The sequence below is a fragment of the Ailuropoda melanoleuca genome, chromosome 17, assembly GCF_002007445.2.
Source record: "Ailuropoda melanoleuca isolate Jingjing chromosome 17, ASM200744v2, whole genome shotgun sequence".
NCBI lineage: Eukaryota > Metazoa > Chordata > Mammalia > Carnivora > Ursidae > Ailuropoda > Ailuropoda melanoleuca.
The window spans coordinates 4167827-4189737 of record NC_048234.1 but is presented as its reverse complement, the minus strand read 5'-3'; the positions used below and the strand labels follow the sequence as shown (position 1 = coordinate 4189737).

At 55.7% G+C, this 21911-nt stretch overlaps 1 protein-coding gene across 13 annotated transcripts in view; it reads left to right on the top strand.

The window, feature by feature from the left end:
- GAS7 (growth arrest specific 7) overlaps positions 1–21911 on the top strand; it is a 214997-nt gene that overhangs the window by 177215 nt on the left and 15871 nt on the right. For 8 of the 13 annotated variants that reach the window (XM_034646916.1, XM_034646915.1, XM_034646918.1 and 5 more), the window contains 4 exons: positions 4522–4575; positions 11919–12008; positions 15727–15842; positions 18335–18409. In XM_034646916.1, the coding sequence (XP_034502807.1) occupies positions 4522–4575; positions 11919–12008; positions 15727–15842; positions 18335–18409 (335 nt within the window). Of the gene's footprint in view, positions 1–4521; positions 4576–11918; positions 12009–12311; positions 12402–15726; positions 15843–18334; positions 18410–21911 lie in introns of all 13 variants that reach the window. The other 5 variants (XM_034646920.1, XM_034646914.1, XM_034646919.1 and 2 more) reach the window with 1 other exon arrangement.

The following is a 21911-nucleotide window of genomic DNA, read 5'->3' as shown; positions in this document are numbered from 1 at the left end:
AGGGGTCTGCACAGGCTCTTTTGAGGACCTTGGGTTTATTCCAGCAGCAGTACTGGGAAGTCATCGAAAGGTTTCACTCTGGATCCTGCCTGCCGAGGAGGTGGGATCCAGGCTATTCACAGGGCCTGGAGCCAGGGTCAGAAGACATGCCCAGCCCAGGCTGGTGGGTCAGTTGTGAACGGCTTGCTGCAGGCCACCCAGCACTGTTCTGTAGGTCACCATCCCCGTGGGTCCTCACCTCACAGTAACAGCAGAGTGGCCCAGGCGAGAGGAGGAGAACAGGCTGNCCATCCCCGTGGGTCCTCACCTCACAGTAACAGCAGAGTGGCCCAGGCGAGAGGAGGAGAACAGGCTGGGGAACGACTTTTAAAAAGGGAAGGAGAAACACTTTCTAGAATCATAGGCAAAGGACATTAAAAAAAAAAACAAAACAAAAACCCTTTTATTATGCACATTGGCAAACATTTAGAGAACTAGAAGTCATGCTGTAACAAAGTCCCAGGGACGAGTCATTTAACTGCAATGATTATTGGGCCAGTCTTGTTTCATTTATATTCCATTCCCTCCCCCTTCCTGCCCCCCCCCCGATTATTTTTAAAGCAAAGCCCTGACATATTGTTTTATTTTATGATTTTAAAGATTTTATTTATTTGACAGAGAGCGAGTGAGAGAGCACAAGCAGGGGGGGCCCCAGAGAGAAAGGGAGAAGCAGGCTCTCCGCTGAGCATGGAACCCACTGCGGGGCTCAATCCCAGGACCCTGCAATCAGGATCTGAGCCAAAGGCAGATGCTTAGGCCACTGAGCCACCCAGGAACCCCCTGACATACTGTTTTAACTGGGAACATTTCAAAGCATATCTGTGTAGGGGAATACATGGCCACACCATCCTTAGCCCACATAAAGAGACATTACTTTGGTATTATCATCTAATATCTATAATTCTTATTCAGACTCCCCATTTGTCCTCAACATGTCTTTTATAGCTGCCTGTTATTTCTCCCCAGTCCAGGGTCCATTCCAGTTCCGCACGTGGATACATCGTTGGCTGGATCTCTTTAGTTTCCCTTTATTGAGATACTGAGATGTAATTCACACGGCCTACAGTTCACCCATCTAAAACGCACAGCGTGGCGGTCACAGAGTTTCACAACCATCACCAGAATCAATTTTAGAGCATTTTCATCATCCCGGAAAGAATCCCCTAACGCCTTTGGCACCCACTAAGTCTGCTTTCTGTCTCTGTGGATTTCCTTCTTCTGGACAGTTTGTATACATGGAATTGCACGCATGTAGTTGTTCGGGTCTGACTTCTTGCACTTACAACAATGTTTCAAGGTCCGTGAATGTTGCCGGTTTATTGTGTTCCTTTTTTATGGCCAAATAGTATTCCATCATGGGGATTTACAATTTCATCTCTTTTATAGCTTTTAGCTTCTTTTTATCTAGACTGTATTTGCCGCACATTTGATCTTTCATCTTACCCCACAGTGACTGTATGTGGGAAGAGCGCAGGTCAGTTTAGAATGACCACATGCTTAGTCTAATTGTTTTCTTAGGCTTGGACTTGGGGCTAACAGCTCTGGCAAGAGTATCTACCATCTGGGGCCTCCCAGGTTAGCCCCCTACCAGTGATGCTAACCGGGAGTTTGAGCTCCCAGTTAATGCGATGACTGCTTTGCAGGGGTACATTTTCCCTTTCTAATTAGCCCAGTAATCTCGGGCGTGATAGAGTGAGACCATGGGCATATCCTGTTCCTTCACAGCCTTTTCATTCAATGCTTTGAGCATGCTTGGTGACCGTGGCCTGAATCCATTTTGACTTTGGGGTTTGCAAGTGGTGATTTTATGATGCTTTATCCATTTTTATGGGCATTCTTCCATAAAGAAATACTGCCCCCTCTCTCTCTCACTGCCTTTTGAAGTTACTCATTTGTAGTCATTATTCATAATCATGCTTAAATTGTCCCAAATTTGGCTTGTTGGAACTTCTCTCTGCTGGCGCCTGGGTCCTTTTGCGAGATCACTTCGTTCTTTGTACAGCCTCTAATCTCCCAGAATAATAAGATGTTTCAGATCGACCTGGCATCTGGAATGAGCCATTTCTCCAAGGAGCCTGGTTCCTCTTAGTGCAGAATAATATTTAGAAACCAACTTCTAGCTAGTAGGTAGTCTCCCTGTGATGGAGGAGTCATTCCTTTGGGGCCCTTTTGTAAAGTGCTACCGTGATGTGTGTGTGTGTGTGATGTGTGGATATATACACGTATGTATATATAGTGCATGTATGTGTCACGTGTTTACGTGGATGACGTTGAAAACATAGGCACGGACCATCGGTAGCAGGCACAGAGCCCAAGGTGCTTGGAAGAGCCTGGGGACACCCTGCTCAGCCCTGGCTGAGACCACAGCTCTGGGAGGGCAGAGGGTGGGAAGGTGCCAACGCCCCCCGACAATGCCATTACTTGCGCTCCTGTCCTGCCCCGAGTTACGGCAACCTCTGTGTCCAGCTTCATTCCATAGAGCCTCAGACACAGTGGTCCCCAAATCCAGGTTTGTGAATGATGGAGATCTTTTCCCACCCCTGCAGAGACACTTGGAAAACAAGAGGGTGTCCCCAGCCTCGAAGTGGGGAGCTGGGAATTTAGAGAAGAGAGATACTCAGCTCGGGGCTCTAATTTCCTCCACTGACCGCAGCAGAGGCTCCCCTCCCGCATCCCCCTCCCAGGCCTAGTTGTACCTGCAAGAGAGCCCTGCACCTGTCACAGGATAGCGGCACTTGAGCTCCTGCCTCACAGCCTCCATCCTCCTCCCAGGTGGCCCAGGTGGCAGACGCCCTGGGGGACCCCTGATAGCTCAGGAGGGTCCAGGGTAGGCGAGCTGGATGTGTTGATGGTTTGACAATGTTTATCGAAGCTGTGGTTGGTCACGAGCTTTAGGTCGCCCCAGAGCCTGCTGGGGCTGCTAGAGTGGCTGTCAGAAGTAAGGGAGCTTTGATGAATGACAGAATGTAGATCAGTGTGTCCCCAAGGGCAGCCCCCAGATTCTCCTTCTAAGGCGCTACCCGCCCCCCCTCCAAAGAGCTGCTGGGTCAGGTCTGGGAGGTGCGGCTGGGTCCCGATTTGGGGCCAATTCCTGTGCATTCTGATGCCCTCCAAAGCTTGTGGACCGCTGATAGCAACCAGTGAAAGTGAGAGAAGTCACATGGCTTGGCAGGGCGACAAGGCTAGTGAGTTTATTCTCTTGTCTGTGACACGGGTGATCTGTAGAGCCCCGTTTAGCTAGACGGTCTGAGGGTAACGGCTCCCGCGGCCTGACTTTCCTTACCAGCCCAGGTAGGTCTGGACGGGAGTAAGGGGAGTAAGGGGATGGGTAGACCATGAGCAGAGGGCTCCGCCAAGCTCCCTGTTCTGTGTGGCGAGCAGAGGGGGTCCTGAGACAGAGCTGACCCCATGCCCAGGCGCTCATTCTGCTGGTGGTCTGGGGCTGTACCCACCCGGGATGGCGTGGGGGGCTGCTGGTTCCATGAGGCTGGCCGGCGAAGCCTCTCTGACATTCTGAGGTTCCACCAGAGAAAGAAGGCTGTGGGTCCCAGGACATGGATATAATGACCCCCCCCGACAGTGCCCTGGGGTGAGCCTGCTTCCCTGCTCATGGAGCGACTCAGGACAGGAGTGGCCATCACATGCCCTGCTCGGAGAGCCTCTCGAATCCCTAATGTAACTGCTAATAATGGGACAACGAAGACCCAAAATTGACCCTCCCCCCCTTGAGGCCCACAGGCTGCTAGAACCAATGTGGTGTTTTTAGCCAGTAATCCTTAACGTTCTGTACCAGAACCATCCTGGGACTGGGGCAGGCTGCTTAGGGCTCGTGGGCTCGGAGACATTTGGGATTAGTGGTATCTTTGCTGGCGGCGGGAAGACCTAAAAAGGCAATCCAAAGGCTGAGTGAATGCAAGTGGAAAGACAGGCGGCTGTGCTGAGAAATCCCTCCTGCCTCTCGGGGTCCAGAAAGCTGCACGTCCCGAGGTGGCCAGGCGCCCCCTGTGCACGTTGCATGGATTGAGGGTTGGCTACGTTGGTCCTGAGGGATTCCTGTTCTGAGTCCCCGGTGCCAGGAGGTGTTGGCCTGCTTTAACTCTCTGCTCCCCCTGGGGCAGCTTTTGCACGTTGAGGCGGCAGGCAGCACACTTACCAGCAGAGGGCAGGTGACGGGTTAACTCCCCAAATCAGGGACCAGAAGAAGAGGAGGGAGACCTGGTTTGGAGCAGTTCCCTGAGAGCCTGTGCTGGAGGCTTCCTCCCATTCGCCTGCAAGCCCGGCTGCCCCCCTGCCCTGGGAGCAGCATGGGGTCAGGGGCACTCCCGCCTGTCCTCTTCCAGAATATGGTGACTTAAGGGTTAATGGGATCGAGAGCATCCCCGGACTTCCCCCAGCACGGGGCTTTCAGGGAGCCTGAATAGAAAAACTGAAATGTCCAGCATGGAGAACAGCTTCGATGATGTCTCTTGCCTCTCTCCCCAGAACCTGGGATCCTCACCACCAGGCAAAAAGCAGAGCAAGGAAAACACCATCACGGTAAGGGACGTCTGCCGGGTACCCACAGGTTGGGGCGAGCTGGGGCTTTTCTGCCATGCTGGGCGGTTGCCATGGCAATATGGACCGCTGAGTGCAAGCCCAGCCTAGCATCTGGGAAGTTCCAAAGCTTGGATGGCACCCGAAATTGCCCCTGCCTCCCTCCCTCCACCCCCACCCCCTCCCCGGGCTTTCTGTTGATGTCACCTTGCACTTTTTTCTCTCCGGGTAACCGAGTGCAGGCAGGGTGGGAATGACACAGAAGCCGTTTTCGCAGGGGGGGGGGTGGGTTACACATGCCCAGGCGGGTTGGAGGGGGTGGACCATGCTCCGTGCCAGCGATGTGACATGTAAATTACAGCCACAGCGCGGTTGCTTTCGTGCGGGGTGACTTGTGGAAGATGTCAAAGTTAAAAACAAGAGAAAGCACCCTAAGAATAGAGTTCCAGACGGGAGCAGGCAGCTCATGCCTGGGGTGGCCGGACTGCCTTCTGGGGCTCTTCAAGAAGCCTGCCATGCCCCCACGGGCAAGCTGAGGGGGGCCCCCCTCAACACACACACACACACACACCAGCCCCGTGTTGGGGAAAGTGGACAAACGCCTTGTCCAGCTGCTCGGGCTGCAAGAACTTGGAGACATGAGAAGTGTGGTCCTGGGTGTGCTGCTTTGTTTCGAGTGCAGGGGAGCGGGGAATGGGGGATCTGCTCCCCCAGGCTCTAGCACAGGCAGTTCTGAGCCGTTCTGACCACCCCCACGGAGATGAGACTGAGAGTGGGTACACTTCCGTGGCTCTTGCAGGCTGGAAATCCTGCTCTGGAAGAAAAGAGAGGGTTGGGTACACAGTGGCATCAGCCACAATGTTTGTGGCCGCTTTGGTGTGCATTCAGTATGCACCGGTAGTGTTCCGAGTAGCTCATTGAGCTCTCGCTGTGTGAATGGAGGTGACAGGACCAGCCTCGTATGGTGCTTGTGAATGAGAGCTCTGGAGTCAGAGGGTCTATTAAAGCACCTACTAGCTGCACAGTGGCCCGGGGCGAGTTTCCCTGCCCCGTTGTGCCTCAGTGTCCACGTCTGTACAATGGGGCGATGGTGGGTGTGTGTGCCCTGGGGATGGGGTGAGGACTAAATGAGTCTGTATGAAGAAAGCACTTAGAACAGAGCCTGGCACATAGTAAGTGCTTAGTGCACACTCGTCTTTTCGACCCTGTTTACAGATGGCAAAACTGAGGCAGGCAGCCATGCCTCGCCTGGCTGGGAAGCATCAGGATTCAAGACCTGTGCTGTCCCCTGCCTGTGGAGGAGAGTGGGGCCTGGGGCAGGGTGTGAGCCGACCCCAGGGGCACACCTCCTGAGGGCATCATCCTCATCTTCGAAGTGTCACTAAATGCCCCAGAGCAAAGCAGGAGCCCCCTAAACTTCCCTGAAACAGCGGGGGAAGAGGGAGAAGAAGGGGGGGCTGGTATATGAGCATTATAGAAGAAAAGTAAAAGGACAGATGCAAAGTGTAAAGCGCTTAGCCGATGGGGATGGTCCTGGGGTCCCTGGGTGGGGCCCGAGTCACCTGCTGTGCCCTGGCTTTGACCCTGAGCGTGGGGCTGGGTCCCAGTCTCCTCTCCAGCACACCGTGTTCCTTGTCTGTCCCTGCCTCGTGTCTTCCCTCCTCCTTCCCACTGACCTAGATCAGAGCTTCTCAGAGCTAGCCTGCAAAGCACAGCCGGCCGAAGCCTCTGGGACACTTGTTTAAAATGCAAGTTCCTCGACGGGTTCCTAGACACTTAGTTTGATCTGGGGCCCAACATCCCCAGGGGTTTTAAATAAACACTTAAGCCTCCGGGAATTTTTGCTGGAGAAACTGAGGACAGGAGGGACTGGCCAGAGGGCACAGAGCAGGCAAGGAACAGAGACCCAGACTTGAGCCGGGTCTGCCTGCTGCCTGCCCAGGCCCCCCGGCCCCCACATTCTGGGCCGAGATGGGTGAAGCCCTGTGTGCTGCCCTTCTGTCCCCATAACGCTCACTCTCCCTGCCCTGCTCCCAGCCCTCCTTCTGGGCTCTGATCCTCCAGAACTCACAGTTTCCCAGGGAGGAGACCCTGCAGGGCCACTGGACGGGGTGGGGGAAGGGGGGGTCCAGCTCCCGGGGCACAGGCTAACCTCTGGGGTGAGCAATCGCCCACGTTGTTGGATCCCGCCGAGTGGACGTTTGCAGGCTTTCGCTCAGATGCCCACTGGGCAGCCAAGGGCCGTGCATCAGGTCCTGGGCTGCGTCCTGTGGGGCTGAGGAGCCAGCGTTGAGCTGGAGTCTGACATCCCAGCTTCCCCTCCCACTGGTGGGTTGCAACAAGCTTTGGGCAGGGCCAGCTGTGCAGTGGGTTCCTTGATGAAGAGTGACAGGCAGGAACGGCAGCTCACAGCCCTCGGCACAGACGTGTGTCAGAAATCTAGAGGATTCCAGAGGAGACGACAGCAAAGCCACACAGCCAACACTCCTCTCCTGGAAAGAGGAATCTGGGGGGCTCCTGTGGTCCTCACCCTCTGCTTGCTGATGTGGCCCATCGGATGCCCTGGATCCCTGGGGGGGAGCTGGTGGGCTGGAGGAGAGCCCTTGGGGTCCCTTCTTTTCTGCTTCCACAGACCCTGACTGAGTTCTCCTCTTCCACACCCTCCCAGATCAGGCTCCCTCCAGAAGCAAATCAGAGCCAGCTGCCAGATAGGTGGTTGGGGGACTGTGGCCTGTGGCCTGCGGTGAGCCTCTGTGCTGGGCTGGGACTGGGGGCCGCAGGGGATGCGCTCAGGCCTCCCCACGTCAGGCCCCTGGGGTGGGTCGCACTGTGTTCAGCAGCTGTCATGCTGTGGCCAGGGGCCTTAAGTGGCGGCTGCAGCCCCCTTAGAGCGTCCCAGAGAGTTCCTGGCTGCTCCTGGCTGAGCCCCAGCTGCACAGTGAGCCCCTGGCAGTCAGGGAGGGGAGGAGAGGGTTACGCTGTGTATCCGAGGGTCAGGTCAGGGTCGGGTTGGAGAAAACAGTTGGTGTCAGCATGAAGATACTACTGGTCAGGGAGGTGATCTCAGGAGGAGCGAGGGTGGGTGTGGCTCCCGGAACTTCTCCCTAACAGTAGTCATCCAGAGGCAAACCCGCTCTCCTGCTCCATGTTGAGCACCCTTTCCTACCCAAGCCCCTGCCTTGGGTGGGGTGTGGAGGGTAGCGTGACGAGAGTTAAAAACAGCCGGAATTGCCTGGCTTCAGACACGGACTCTACCAGCTGTGTGATCTTGCAGAACTTACTTAACCTTTCTGTGCCTTAGTTTGCTGCTCTGTAGAACTGCCTGGCGGGTAAAGCAGTTCGGGCAATGGCTAGCACTGTTCCTCTCAGAGCAGAAGGCGGTTCCTTAGCCTGTCCCCTGTGTTTGCGGGGAGGGGGATGCCATCGAGGCTCTTGCCGTGCCCAGGAGGCCTTGGGGGGAGGGCAGGCTTTGTCCCGGAGAGAAAATGTCCCCCGAGGGGCGGCATGGGAATCCACACCTGGAGGTTGCCATGGGGAAAGGCTTCTTGACTTGCTTTTCTTTTGGGTTAGATCCTTTAATTCTGGGGGGCTGTCCTGCACATCACAGGACGCTTACCAGCATCCCTGGCCTCTACCCCCCAGGAGCAGCGCCCCCTCCCCCCCCATTTTGTAACAACCACAAATGTCTCCACATTTTCTAACAACCGCAATGTCTCCATTGGTCTTGCCACATGGCCCTGGGTGGGGGTGGGGTGGTCAGAGAGCAAAATCAGCCCTGGTCGACAGTCACTGAGTTCACTTCTCGGTGCTGGGAGGTCTCCCTGCAACATCTCTCCTGTTCTGCTTGTCCTCTGTGCTGCACTGCTCAGAGCCAACATCTCTCGTTCCCCCACTGTGGGTGCATCCTCAGACCCCGGCCCGTCTCCTCTCTGCGGCCTTCTGTACCTCCCACCCCCTGTCTGCCTCACCCTAACCCTTTTATTACCTAAAACTCGCTCAGATTCCTTCCCCCAAGCCCCAGGCCTTCCTGCCGCCCCAGCACCCATGCTTACCCCAGTGGTAGATTTATCCCAGTCGTGCAATCACTTAGGTAATTGTTTGCCTTCCTGGCGAAGCTATAAAACCATCGAGGACAGAGACCATTCCATCAGTCTCTGGTCTGCAGTCATTGCACCGAGAAACACTTCTGAGCACCCCCCGGGGGGGGCCCCGTGCTTGCCAGGGATTAGGGAAACAGCAGGGAAAAGGGTCTCCCTCCCCTTGTGGAGCAGATGGTCTGGCCGATTAAACAGTCGTGAGAAGTGTAATTACAAATGTATGTGTGCAAACTGCTGGAAAGATCTAGCATCGCGCGGGGCACGCGAGAAACATTCGCATGCATTCAGCGGACGAGCGGGCGTTGCACTGAATAGCAGTGTGGTTGACGGCTTGGGCTCCGCGTGCAGCCCAGCCCGGGTTCAGATTCTTAGCTTCCGTGATCTTCTGTCCCCTCCTGTAAAAAGAAGCCCATGGTACTCAACTCGTGGGGTTGCTGGGATGTTGACGTGGGAATGCGTGCAAGGCTCCTGGCGGGGTGGTGGAGGAAGGGCTCCCCAGGGATTCCCAGGGGGCTGGCGGAGTGCAGTTCTTGAGCTGCCCACCAGGGGGTGCAGGGCTTGGAGGAAAATCGGGGGATCTCCCTGTGGGCCGGCTGGGAGCAGACATCCCCAATCCAGAGTGGGTAGAGGTGGGGGCAGGCACCCTGGGCCCTGGCCAGTCCATGCAAGGACTGGTGTCCCCACAAAGTGGTAGAAGCAATGACCGGGAAGAGTCCTTATCTGCCTCCTCCCCCTCCCCCAGCCCAGCCAGCTCCCCTTCTGTGGTTGTTACTGGGCCATATGTGGGACGCCTCGCCCCTAGCCCCTGACAGGGTGTTCTAGACACTAGGCATTTGTGTCCACTTCCGAGTGCCTCTGTTCCCTCTGGTTCCGTGACCTTAACGCCCAATCTCATGTCACTGTTGATTTGTCATTAGATTTGGTTGACATTTTCACGAACCCCATTATTAAGCAAAATAAAGATGTCCTGTGATCACCATTGTCTGTCCAAACAAGAACAGCCAGCATGTGAAATAAGGAATATGCAGAACTTTGGAATCCAACCCTTGTTTTCCATGATTTCACAGGAGACCCACGTGGCAGTGGCTTGTCAAAGCCCCAGTGGGAAACTCCCCCCTGGTCACCCCTAGAGTGTGTCAGCCTGAAAAGAGGGTGTGGGGAGCCCGTTGCCTGTTGCTGGGCCTCACTGAGGGGCTGGCCTCCCCTACTGCCCACGGCAGGCTCCTGTAGGCACCAGGAGGAAATTCCCCACCCCAGGGGGTCCCTCGGGCTTCCACCTTGACCTTGGTGAAATTCAGTGCTCCCCATCTCCAGCATTCTCTGGGTCCTTCCTGCCCCGGTCTTTCCTACCGTGCCATGCTTCCCTCCAGAGTGGACATCTCGGCCTTTCCTTCCACCAGATGTGTGCATCCCGGGGGAGGGGGCTCCTGTCCTTGGCCAGGACTGCAAGAGAGACCCGGGCCCCTGGCAGCTGGGGCAGGATGGGGGGTGATGTATGTGCTATATATGGAGTCAGCTGCCTGTGAACCCCTGAACCCCAAGGTCATGGCTGGGGGCCCGTGGGCCTGAGTTGCTTTGCCATACACAGTGCTGCTGTTGACGCTGTCCTCACTATTATTCCTGTTCACTTTGAATCACGTGCCAACATTTAAACATGGAGACGGTTCCCACAATCATCCCTATTTTCAGCCCCTCTTGGGTCATGTCACCTGACAGACGACCCACTGGACTCCTCCTGCCGGCTTGCCAAATAGTTAGGAGTGAAAGGGAATCTGCTTGTTAGACAGATCTCCGCAGACCTCACTCCTTCCCAAAGTGGAGGCCGTCACCCCCACCCAAACTGCATTTTCTAGGCCGGCAGCCCCTCGCCCGTTTGCACGGCTGCCTCCNTCACTATTATTCCTGTTCACTTTGAATCACGTGCCAACATTTAAACATGGAGACGGTTCCCACAATCATCCCTATTTTCAGCCCCTCTTGGGTCATGTCACCTGACAGACGACCCACTGGACTCCTCCTGCCGGCTTGCCAAATAGTTAGGAGTGAAAGGGAATCTGCTTGTTAGACAGATCTCCGCAGACCTCACTCCTTCCCAAAGTGGAGGCCGTCACCCCCACCCAAACTGCATTTTCTAGGCCGGCAGCCCCTCGCCCGTTTGCACGGCTGCCTCGCACTGGAGTTCGTGGCCTCTGTCCAGAACCCCAGGGTTTTGTGCACAGTTCCTGCCTTGAACATCAGGCGGCTCCCACTTCAGCAGGTGCGGGCTCCACGGTGAGGCTTACAGACTACAGGGCTCCGGCCTCGCCTCCCCGAGGTGCTCCCACAAAGAACTCCAATGAACAGGCTCCCCAGGAGGGGATCCCGGGCTTGAAGCGACACCAGCAAGAGCAGTGGCAAAACCATTTCCACCTGGCAGGGAAAGCCGGGACACTGCGAACATGCTTGGGCAGGACAGTCTGAGACAGGCCGCTGTAGGAATGTCTTCACTGCCCTCTCCTGGGCGAGGGCCAGCCTCAAGCACGCAGCCTGCGAGATCGCTTTTAACTCTCTTTGTCCGTGGAATACATCTGGTCATTAAAACGCACACGGTAACCTCTGGCCGCGTAGTTCCTTTCTCTGGAAGCAGGTGATGTTATCAGCTTCCAGAAGTATTCTATACTTAAATAACCAAACGCATGCGTATTTTCTCCTCTTCTCTCTCTCTGCGCAAATGGCAGCATACTCTAGGTACTATTCTGCGTCTTGTTTTTTTCTCCCCCATTTAATAGTAGGACCTGGCACACCTTCCGTATCAACACCTAGGAACTTTCTCCCGGTGTCTTCTGCTGCCCGTGCAAATCCCAGAGATGCCCCCTGTCCCGTGCTCTGTTGAACCGCTCCCCTGCTCCTGGACAGTGGGGTTGTGTTTTTGCTGCAACAGATTGGTCTGAAAGACCGTGCGCGTGCGTGACTGACTGCATGCACACACGGATACCTCTGTAGGGCGCGCTCTTCGAAGGGCAGTCGCTGGTTTGGGGGCTCAGGTCGTGTGCGGTTTTGATAGATCCTGTTACACTGCCCTTCAGAGTGCTGGGACCGGTTCCAGCCCCTCTGGGGTGGGCACGAGCGCTCTTGCCCCTCATTTGAAACGCGGGCCCTTAGAGCATCCAACCGGAGGCCTCAGTGATGCCGTGATCCAGGGGCAGAGCCTTCCCGGCTGCTCCCGGCCCTGCAGGCAAGGCATTTTCTTTCTTGTTCTGTACCCTGCAGGTAAACTGCGTGACGTTCCCTCACCCAGACACGATGCCGGAGCAGCAGCTGCTGAAGCCAACCGAGTGGAGCTATTGTGACTATTTCTGGGTAAGTGTGCCTCAGTTTCCCCCACNTGCGGATACGACTGCGCTCTTCGAAGGGCAGTCGCTGGTTTGGGGGCTCAGGTCGTGCGCGGTTTTGATAGATCCTGTTACACTGCCCTTCAGAGTGCTGGGACCGGTTCCAGCCCCTCTGGGGTGGGCACGAGCGCTCTTGCCCCTCATTTGAAACGCGGGCCCTTAGAGCATCCAACCGGAGGCCTCAGTGATGCCGTGCTCCAGGGGCAGAGCCTTCCCAGCTGCTCCCGGCCCTGCAGGCAAGGCATTTTCTTTCTTGTTCTGTGCCCTGCAGGTAAACTGCGTGACGTTCCCTCACCCAGACACGATGCCGGAACAGCAGCTGCTGAAGCCGACCGAGTGGAGCTATTGTGACTATTTCTGGGTAAGTGTGCCTCAGTTTCCCCCACCGTGGGACCCCCACCCGCCCCGTGGATCAAGAGTAGACACCCAGAAGGGGCAGGTGAAGGCTCTGGAGCTCAAAGGAGAGGGTCCTCTCCTGTTGAAACCTGGTGGTAGATTTAACATCCGAGGCAGGAATTTTAAGACCCTTTTCGAGTCCAGATCATTCCATAAATCTCAGAGACNAATAAATAAATAAAATCTTTAAAAAAAAAAAAAAAAAAAGAGTAGACACCCAGAAGGGGCATGTGAAGCCTCTGGAGCTCAAAGGAGAGGGTCCTCTCCTGTTGAAACCTGGTGGTAGATTTAACATCCAAGGCAGGAATTTTAAGACCCTTTTCGAGTCCAGATCATTCCATAAATCTCGGAGAATCAATAGGCTTTTCATTCAGGGCAACACGGAAGCCCTGGACACAGCAGAGATAAGCACAAGGGTCGCTTCTTGGCTGCTCGGTAAGGGCAAGAGACTAGAGCCAACTTCAGTGGGGACGCCTGGGTGGCTCAGTCGGTTAAGCGCCCGACTCTTGATCTCCACCCGGGTCTCGCTCTCAGGCTCATGAGTTCAAGCCCCGCGCTGGGCTCTAGGCTGGGGGGTGGAGTCTGCTTTAAAAAAAATGGCTAAGACGGTACATTTTATCTTCTGTGTATTTTCCCACCATTAAATAAGTCTCTTTGGACAAATGCACAGCCCACCTGCTCAGAAACTCTGGCAGTGGCCCTCGGCGTGTGCATTTAAAGTCAGCAATGACTGTCAAAGTGGGATCGCCTCATTCTGGATTCGCATAGCACTGATGGTGGCTCAGCCTTGTGAACATGTTAAAAACCACCGCATTTAGGAGGCAAAAACCCAACTTTTGCAGGAACAAAATAAAATAAACAGAATAAGAGCCCTTTGTTAAACCACCGTGTGGAATGGGTTGCTACCGTGTTTTGATTTGCTGGCCAAGCCCCAGACAGAAGTGCTCTGTTCTGTTGACAAGTCGCTTGCGCTCTCGAAGATACGCAGTGATTCCTGTTGGCCCCGCTGTGTTTCTTCCAGGTCTTGGGGTGGGGGGGTCTGTGCGGGGGCAGCAGGCATCGTGAGGAGGGTTCCGTGGGGCAGCAGAGGCCAGAGGTATATGAGACTCTGCAGTTCCTATGAGCACGCTGGCTTTCGTTCTGTTTGCTGCAGGAAGATGCTGGAACAGGATGTGATGTGGTTTAGAAGCAGTGTGCAGGGAGGGCTGGGAGCGGGCCGGGGTAGACGTCCAGGTGCAGGAGCCCAGGAAGGATGGTGGCAGCCACGGAGATGAGGAGAGGTGGCTGAGTTTACAGACGTCATCCCTAAAGAGGGGTACAGGACGCTGAGCATTCAGGGGAAACTAGCTGGAGCCCTGGGAGTGCACACCCCGGGAGCTGGACGTCAGCATGCGTGGGGTTTCACGCAGGGGCACTGGGTAGCCTTGGGGCCCTGCCACTGGTTGGCATCCAAGAGAGCAATGTTTGTGCATTCCCGTCCTCATTCGGGCTCTGCCGGGATCTGCTGCTTACTCTGGGTTTTATTTTCCCGACCACCACCTTTTGCTCTAGTGGACATCTCCTTGCTGACATGGTCATTCGAGCCCACCGTTTCTGGCTGGTTTTCCCGAGTGTGGACACATCGCTCAGCACATCTGTCCCAAGTGGGAGGCCGATTGAGGCTCGGTATTTTGGGGGATCTTTCTTTTGCTTTTATCAAAGTGTAGCATTTACACGATGAAGTGTACAAATCTCAAAAATACTTAGAGAAGCTTTTAATTGGCTAGAGCTGTGTGCCGTGACATGGTGTATGGTAGTGATCTCCCTGTCACAAGAGGCACTAGCAGTGTGGCCCAGCGGGCTTTGTGTCAGGACAGCCGAGGAAAGGGGATCCCACATTGGGGGGGAGTTGGCGAGGGGCTGTCCATAAACTTTTCAAATGCTTGATGATAGAAAGTGGGGTTCTCTCCACACATCACCCACCCCTTTCCGAAATTCTCTTTCCCTAAAACGTCTGCTCTGGAAGGGGTCTTGGAGATGCATCCCGGTCCTACTGTAAAGGGGGATGATGGGAGGGGCACAGCCTAGGATTGGAAGGGCCTGACTGTGTCACCCGGGGCTGAGCTGAGACAAGGACTAAGTCTTTTGGACCTTGGGACAGGGTCCTCATTTATGCACCTGTCTGATATCAAAGGATGCATTTGTAATCCCTTGCATTGAGTACCAAAGCATTGGACTCTGGATTCCTGGTGGGGAAGGACGTGACTCTAGGTGGGGTACCGGCCTGGGGCTGAGAAGTCTCTGAGAGCGGTGTGGGCAGACATTGAGATGAATGTCCTGCAGGGAACGCTGAGCCTAGGGGCTGCCGGGAAGGAGGCAGGCAGGAAGGAGCAGGCAGGAAAGAGGTATTCAGGTGTCCTTGAGGACCTGCAGGCAAAACAAAAGAAAACATTTAATTTTGGAATTTTGAGAGTGATCGCTTGCAAAATGAATCCAGTACTGAGCTCCCATTTCATTGACTTGGCCACCTTCCCTGGGTCCTGACTTACGTAAAAGTTGACTCATATTAGATACCATTTACCGAGCTTTTAGTATCTGGCGAGCACTGTGCTAAGCCGTTTCCAGAGGTCACTTATCCTGAAATAACCACGGGAGGTGGGCGCCAGTATTGCCCAGTTTCACAGATGAAGCAGGTCAGGCTGGACCTAGCAGAGAGCTTGCCCGAGGCTTCCCAGCTGATGGATGTCAACCTTGGCACCCTCCCGTTTTCTACAACTCTGGCCTCCCTGGAATCTGGTTCCTCCCGGAAGCCCCTGTGATCTTATATGAATGTGTGTGGGAGGGCGCCACTGCCTGGCAGGTGCAGGGGACCAACAGGAGATGGGAGGGCTTACGGTTAGGGTCACCTGCCCCAGGGCTGTCCCTGCACAGTGTCAGGCCACCAAGACTCCCCAGAGCCTCCAGCCAGCCTCAGCAGCTGCATGGTTGGAAGCCTTAGGTGTCGGGCCATGGGAGCCTATGCTCCTGGCCATGTGCCCTTCTTCCTGTTCTTTCCCAGGTTGGGAGAATTGAGGGCCATGGGCATGGGGGGCGGGGGGCTGCGGCTACAGGGGCTCAAGCATCAGCAACGTGAAAGCAGGGAACAGCGGGAGAGATGGGAGCTGGGACAATGGCCACAGCCTCCTTCTTGGGCTGAGGTCCGCTCGCCAGAGGCACCCGGGTCCCTTCGGGGACTGCCTTCCCATGCTCCATTCCCTGCGGTTCTGGGCACCCCTGTCTCCTAACCTCTCGTGCTTCTGTGTCCCTTCTAGGCTGACAAGAAGGACCCCCAAGGCAATGGCACCGTGGCTGGGTTCGAGCTCCTGCTTCAGAAGCAGCTGAAGGGCAAGCAGATGCAGAAGGAAATGTCAGAGTTCATCCGGGAGAGGTGAGGCCCTGGGCCCCTCCCACCTCCCGCGGGGGCAGACAGCGCCCCCTTGGCCCTGAGCCTGGGGTCAGTGAGTGGCCTGGAGGAGCACTGGCCGTCCGGCACTGGGCCTGGTTGGCACCACGGGGAGCATGAGACCAGGGGACACCAGCTGTGGCTCTTGGGACAGCTCTAACCTGCAGTTGTGTCGCTTTGACCTCTGTGATAGATTTAAGGTTTGGACCAACATTTTTTTTTAATTGGTAGATTTTATATTAAAAGCAGCCTCTCTGGCTTGTCTTGAGAAGGCCGAAATTCTGGCAAGAATGGGTCACACAACAATGGGCTGGAGCCAAATGGCAGCACCCCGTAGAGGGAGCATGAGTCTGGTTTGCCACAGTCTCCACCGCTCCCTACTGTCTCCCCACATAGACTGCTTACCCCCTCACTTCCCTGCGTGGCCCTCATTGGAAGCACTGTCCCCATGATAACAAAAAGGGAGAATGTTGCCTTGTAATTCATCTTTGAACCCAAACCGTGTCCCAGAGCGGGACGTATAGAATGCACTCCCACATCCTTGCCTTTGGGGAACTCAGGTGAGGTCACTGTGACAGGTGCAGGGGTTCTGATGGTGGTTTTGCCGAAGGATGGTTTGTCTGAACGTAAATGAGGAAACAATAACTTCAGCCCGATGGAAACAGGAGAAAGTAAGGAGGAGAAGTTCCTTCTCCACCCCCCACCTTTCAGTCCCTCCAAGTTCTGAGATGCTATGAGTCACATGCTTACCTGCACACACGTGTGCATCCATCCCCCCCATGTGTGCACACGCACGTACACACAACTTTCCATCCGGAGTTCCAGGGCACGCTGGAAGTATTTACAGTAAATGGCAATATATTTAAAAAAAAATTTTTTATGATAATAATGTAGTTGTAATTCTTTGGCATTTTAAAGCGCCTCTTTTCCTTAGGAAGCCTATTTTCTATTTGTGTAATCAAATCTCTATTTTATGAGCCATTATGCTGGTAGGGAATGGAGAGGACGCGTGGCTCAGGTGCGAGCAAACAGTAGTATAAAGCAGGTGGATAGGAAAGTGGCCATAAAACCAGAGTCTAAACACACGTACCGTGTTGTCCTTTCATAAAAATGTCGTGTTAGCAGATAAACGGAATCTGCCATTTGAGAACAGTCCGGCCTTCCATGAGGAATGCAGGCTTTTCTCGGGAGGCCTTCCTAAGCCGGGAGAGGCAAGAGGGGAGGTGGCTGTGCTGGGGCCAGGGTTGCCGTGGCCCCGGCACAGGGCAGCTGGACAGGGCCAGGAGGGGATGCCAGTGCTGGCTCCGGCGACAGGCTGCGTGCCTGGCGTGTGTGGTTGGCGTTGAGGAACTTTGGACGTGTGAAGCGAGGCGTGGTTGGACCTGCTTTCAAGAGAGAGGTGTTGGCCGCGGGCTGGAGGCTGCACACTGGCTGCACATGTCACCCTGGGGAGGGCAGAGCGATGGCAACGAAGTGACAGACCAGAAGAGAGACTCCAGTGGGACCCAGAGCCTGGCCAGAGGAGGCAGTGAGGGCAGAGCCATGAAGAGAGGGAACGTAGCTGTGGGTCTCTCAGGGCAAAGCAGAAAATCAACTTACTCAGAATGTTGCCAGGGGACTCGGTCGGGCCCCCCCAGTCCACATCACTGCACCCATGGGCCATCAGCTTCCAAGCTGCCGAAAGCAGGTGCTGCGGCCCCCAGAGTGTCTCTGGGGCCTTCGTGTTTGCCAGGTGATGGGCCCGGGGCTTTGGAGTGGTGGCCCTGGGTGACCCAGCACGGCCCAGAAGACCACTCAGGTGGTAAGCGTTGCCTTTGATGACACTCTAACACGATGTGCCAGATAATGCAGAACGCTCCGCAGAGGGCCTCCTGGAAAGTGTGTCAAGGGCCCGCCTGCTGGAAGCGAAATCCAAGGCAACTTCCCTCTCTAGGGAAATGGAATCAGCCCCAGCTCGGGGCAGTGCCTGGTTTCCATGGAAATACTTGTGCCCTGCAGGCTTGACAGTTGGAGGCACGGGGGAGGGGAGAGGGGGGCTGGGAGGCTGCAGGGGGAGGTGCTGTTCCTGCTTCCCAGGGGCCGTGACCACCTTGGAGGGTCTAGGCCCAGAGTGCTGGGGCCGGAAGGGAAGCAGCACCAGGCGTCCCTGGGGTCCATCACGAGTTAGCATCATGGATCTAAGGGCCTCCCGTGTGTCCAGCCCTGGGCTGGGAGCCATGTGAATGAGAGCGTTTTTTCACAGCCCGGGAGACAGGTGGAAACATCCTGTGTACAGATGATGGGACAGAGATTCACACAAGTTTGTCCAGCCAACGGAGATTTTTAAGCACCTGCTGTGTGTTGGGTGGAGAGACAAGGGCCTCGACCTCTCCGAGCGTGTGGTCTAGTGGGTTCCTTTCCTTGGTCAGTAAGTGCTAGGGCTGCAGCCCCATGGTCTGGTGCTAGACAGCTGACATGTTGGGTTTTCTCCCTTGCAGGATAAAGATCGAAGAAGAGTACGCGAAAAACCTAGCTAAGCTCTCTCAGAACTCCTTGGCTGCGCAGGAGGAAGGGTGAGTGGGGAGGACAGTGATGGGCACGGGGAGGAACCGCAAATGGCAAAGGGGGATTCCTCCTCACCGATCCCTGATCACTGCGCGGTCCCACTGAAATGGGGAAGTCTGCATAGGCCTGGCTCCGAGTGGGCAAATTCCACGTTATTTTCTCTCTTGTGACCAAGGGCCTCCCGCCAGATCCTGGCGTTTGTCAGTACTCCCTCTGCCCTGTGCCCTGGTAGCTGGACACCAGCCCCCAGACACTCACCCCAGTGCCCCACTCTCTGAGATCAGGCTGGTGAGACACTGGGAGGGGGGAGAAGATTCTGGACCCAGGCCCTTGTTTAGAATTCTCTCCCATGGGCCTGAGGCGCAGGATCCCCTCTGTCTCCAGCTGCAGCGGTCCAGACCTCCTTGGGTAAGACCTGGGCTGGGGGAGACTCAGCCCCACCCTCCCAGCCACAGAGGGGTCCCTGGCGGTGGAAGACTTAAGGCTTCTCTGCTCATCTCTTGACAAAGTCTTGCAGCCTGCCATGGGAGTGTAAAACGGTGTAGCCACCATGGAAAACAATTTGGCAGTGCCTCGGACCACTAACCAGGTTTACCGTACAACCCGGCAATTCTGCTCATAGGTTTAGGCCCAGAAGAATTGAGAACACATACTCAAATACATGTACCTGTGTGTTCGTAACAGCACAGTCCGATAGCCAAAACGTGCAAACAACCGAAATGTCCATCAAGGGACAGATGGATGACAAACTCTGTCCATCCGCACAGATTTATGGATATGTGATGGAATATTATTTCGCCGTAAGAAGGGATCCAGTCCTGATCCAGGCTCCCATGTAGATGAACCCCAGAAACATTATCCTAAGTGAAAGAAGTGGGACGAAAAGATTGCATGTGATAGGATTCCATGTACATGAAATGTGCAGAGTAGGCAAACCCAGGGAGGCAGAATGAGGCAGGTGGTGGCCGGGGGATCAGGAAATGGAGGGTAACGGCTTCCTGGGTTCGGAGTTTCCTTTCTGGGGTGTATATCCATCTGCTGGGGCTGCTATCACGGAATCGCACAGACCGGGCAGCTTCCACCACACAAATGTGATTTCTCCTGGTTCTGGAGGTCCAGGATCACGGTGCCAGCAGGGTTGGTGCCTGGCGAGGGCTGGAGGTCCAGGATCACGGTGCCGGCAGGGTTGGTGCCTGGCGAGGGCTGCCTTCTCCCTACGGTCTTCCTCCGTGTGGAAAGAGAGCAGGCTCTCCGGAGTCTCTTCTTATAAGGACATGAATCCTGTTGAATCAGGGGTTTACCCCTTTGACCACATTTGACCTTAATTACTTCCTTAGAGGCCCCATCTCCAAATAACAGCCACACTGGGGTGGGGGTCTTAGGGCTTCAACATATGAATTTGGGGTGGGGGAGCTTAGGGCTTCAACATATGAATTTGGGAAGGCCACACTGGGGTGCGGGGCTTAGGGCTTCAACATATGAATTTGGGGGGTCCACAACAGGGGGATACAAATGTTTTGGACCAGGAGAGAGGTGGTGGTTCACAATACAGTGAATGTACTGAACGCGGTGGGCTCGTTCTCTTTAAAACAGCTAATTTCACCTAACGTGAATTTTGCCTCTGTCATAAAAACGACCAGACTCGGGAGGGGAGAGTTGGACGGTCCCCCGAGGTCTCCTCCCCAGTGCCTCCCTCCCTCCCGGGGCAGGCTGTGTTGGAACCCCTCCTGCCAGGGGAAGTGAGCCCCGAGGACGGAGGAGGGACCTCCTGTCGTGGGTGGTTGTGGTCGTCAGAGGGCCGCGATGTGCAGTCCAGATCCGCCCGCGCAGCTTGAAGCCTTCAGGGGACCGGCATGCCAGCCCAATGTGGCTTTCATTCAGGCATCTCTGCGTGGGCTCGCCGTGCGGCCAAAAGGCCGCCTCTCTGTGGTTTGCCACTGACCCGGTGGGCCACGGGGCGGCCCCTGCAGAGCCAGGGGCTCTTCCGCAGAAGTGAGCTCACCCCCGGTGGCCCCCTTGTGCCCTGCGCATTGGGCTGCAAGACAGGAGCGGGAAGTGGGGGGGGGAGTTGCCCCTGCGCCCTGGCACGGAGGCTTTCCTGGATATCCCCCTGCCCTGCAAACGCAGTGCTGCTCTCCAGTCTTCCGGCTTCCACCTCCTCGGCCTGGGCTGCTGCCAGGGACACTGCATCCTGCCAACAGGCTCAGCATATGCTCCCAGCTGCACGAGCCAGGACTGCGCCACCACGCCGTGTGCACACATGCACTTAAAACACCAGCAGCCCAGCACATGCCCGCTCGCATGCATCCACGCCGTGGCCCTGCAACACGGTCGGGAACGCGCACCCCGTCGCGGCTGCACGCACACGCTCCTCTCAGTGGGCTCCGTGGGGGTGAACACGGGGGGTCCCTCCCCCGCAACGTGCAGCAATGCTGTTTTGCATTTACACCCAGCTTTGGACATTAGCGGGGTGCACCTTGCAGGTTTCAAAGCGCAGTGCTAGAGCCCAGCACGTCGGGGCAGCCTGGGAAGGTGCTGGTGGGGTGGTGGGGCATTGAGCGCCGCGCCCGCATTCCATTCCGAGTCTGTGCGCGCTGGTGGTGTATTCCGTCTTCCGTTTTTCTCGCCTGCGTGGAGAGGAAATGGGATTTGGGGCTTTCCTCGTTGGTAATGGTCACGGTAGCGTGCATTCCGCTTTGGCGTGACTCAGACTGTGTGTTGCGATGGAAATGTATCTCAGGTTTTATTTCTTTCATTAACCTCTCCCCGGATGAAAAAAAAAATCTGTCTTCAAGTGAGAGAATTTCTCAATTGCTTTTTCCCCCTAAATTGTGAAGTGGCTCCAGGGGGCCTGGAGTTCTGGGGTTGGGGCAGCGGGGGGGCAGAGGGGGGAATGTGCTCGTTCAGACAGGCCCATCTGAGTGTTTGCAGACGCCCCCTCCCCCCGACCTGTGAATGCCCAGCCTGGGGGGGCGGGCAGAGGACCTTGTCCTGAGCAGGACACTGGGTTTCCTCCTTCCCCACAGCCACACCCAGGTGACATTTTCAGGCCACTAAAGCCATCAGGAGGCCAGTTACTGACCACACGCCCTGCTGACCTTAGGCTCAGACTCGGCCCCACCCAGGGCCTTCCTGGCTTCTAGGCTCCTGTGTAGCTCGGCTGCAGGGCCAGACTGTCTCTGTCGGCCTTTTTTCAAGGTTCCACTCCTCCCAGGCCTGCGTTTGCTTGGTACCAGCTCTCCGTCCAAATCTGTGACCCATCTTGAGATAATCCCCGTGTATGGGGTCAGGGCAGGGACAAGAGTTCTTTTTTCCCCCCTGTGGGTATACAGTTGCCTCAGACCATTTATTGAGAAACTGTCCTCTGTCCCCCATGGAGATGCTTGGCAGCGGGAGGGCTGTGTGGTACCTTCTGTTTGCGAAGGGCTTCTCCCTGAAAAGGTGGCTGGCCGTCTCCCTTGATCGACCAGCAAGCCTTTGCACTGCCCATCTGTGAACAGGGATGGGCGC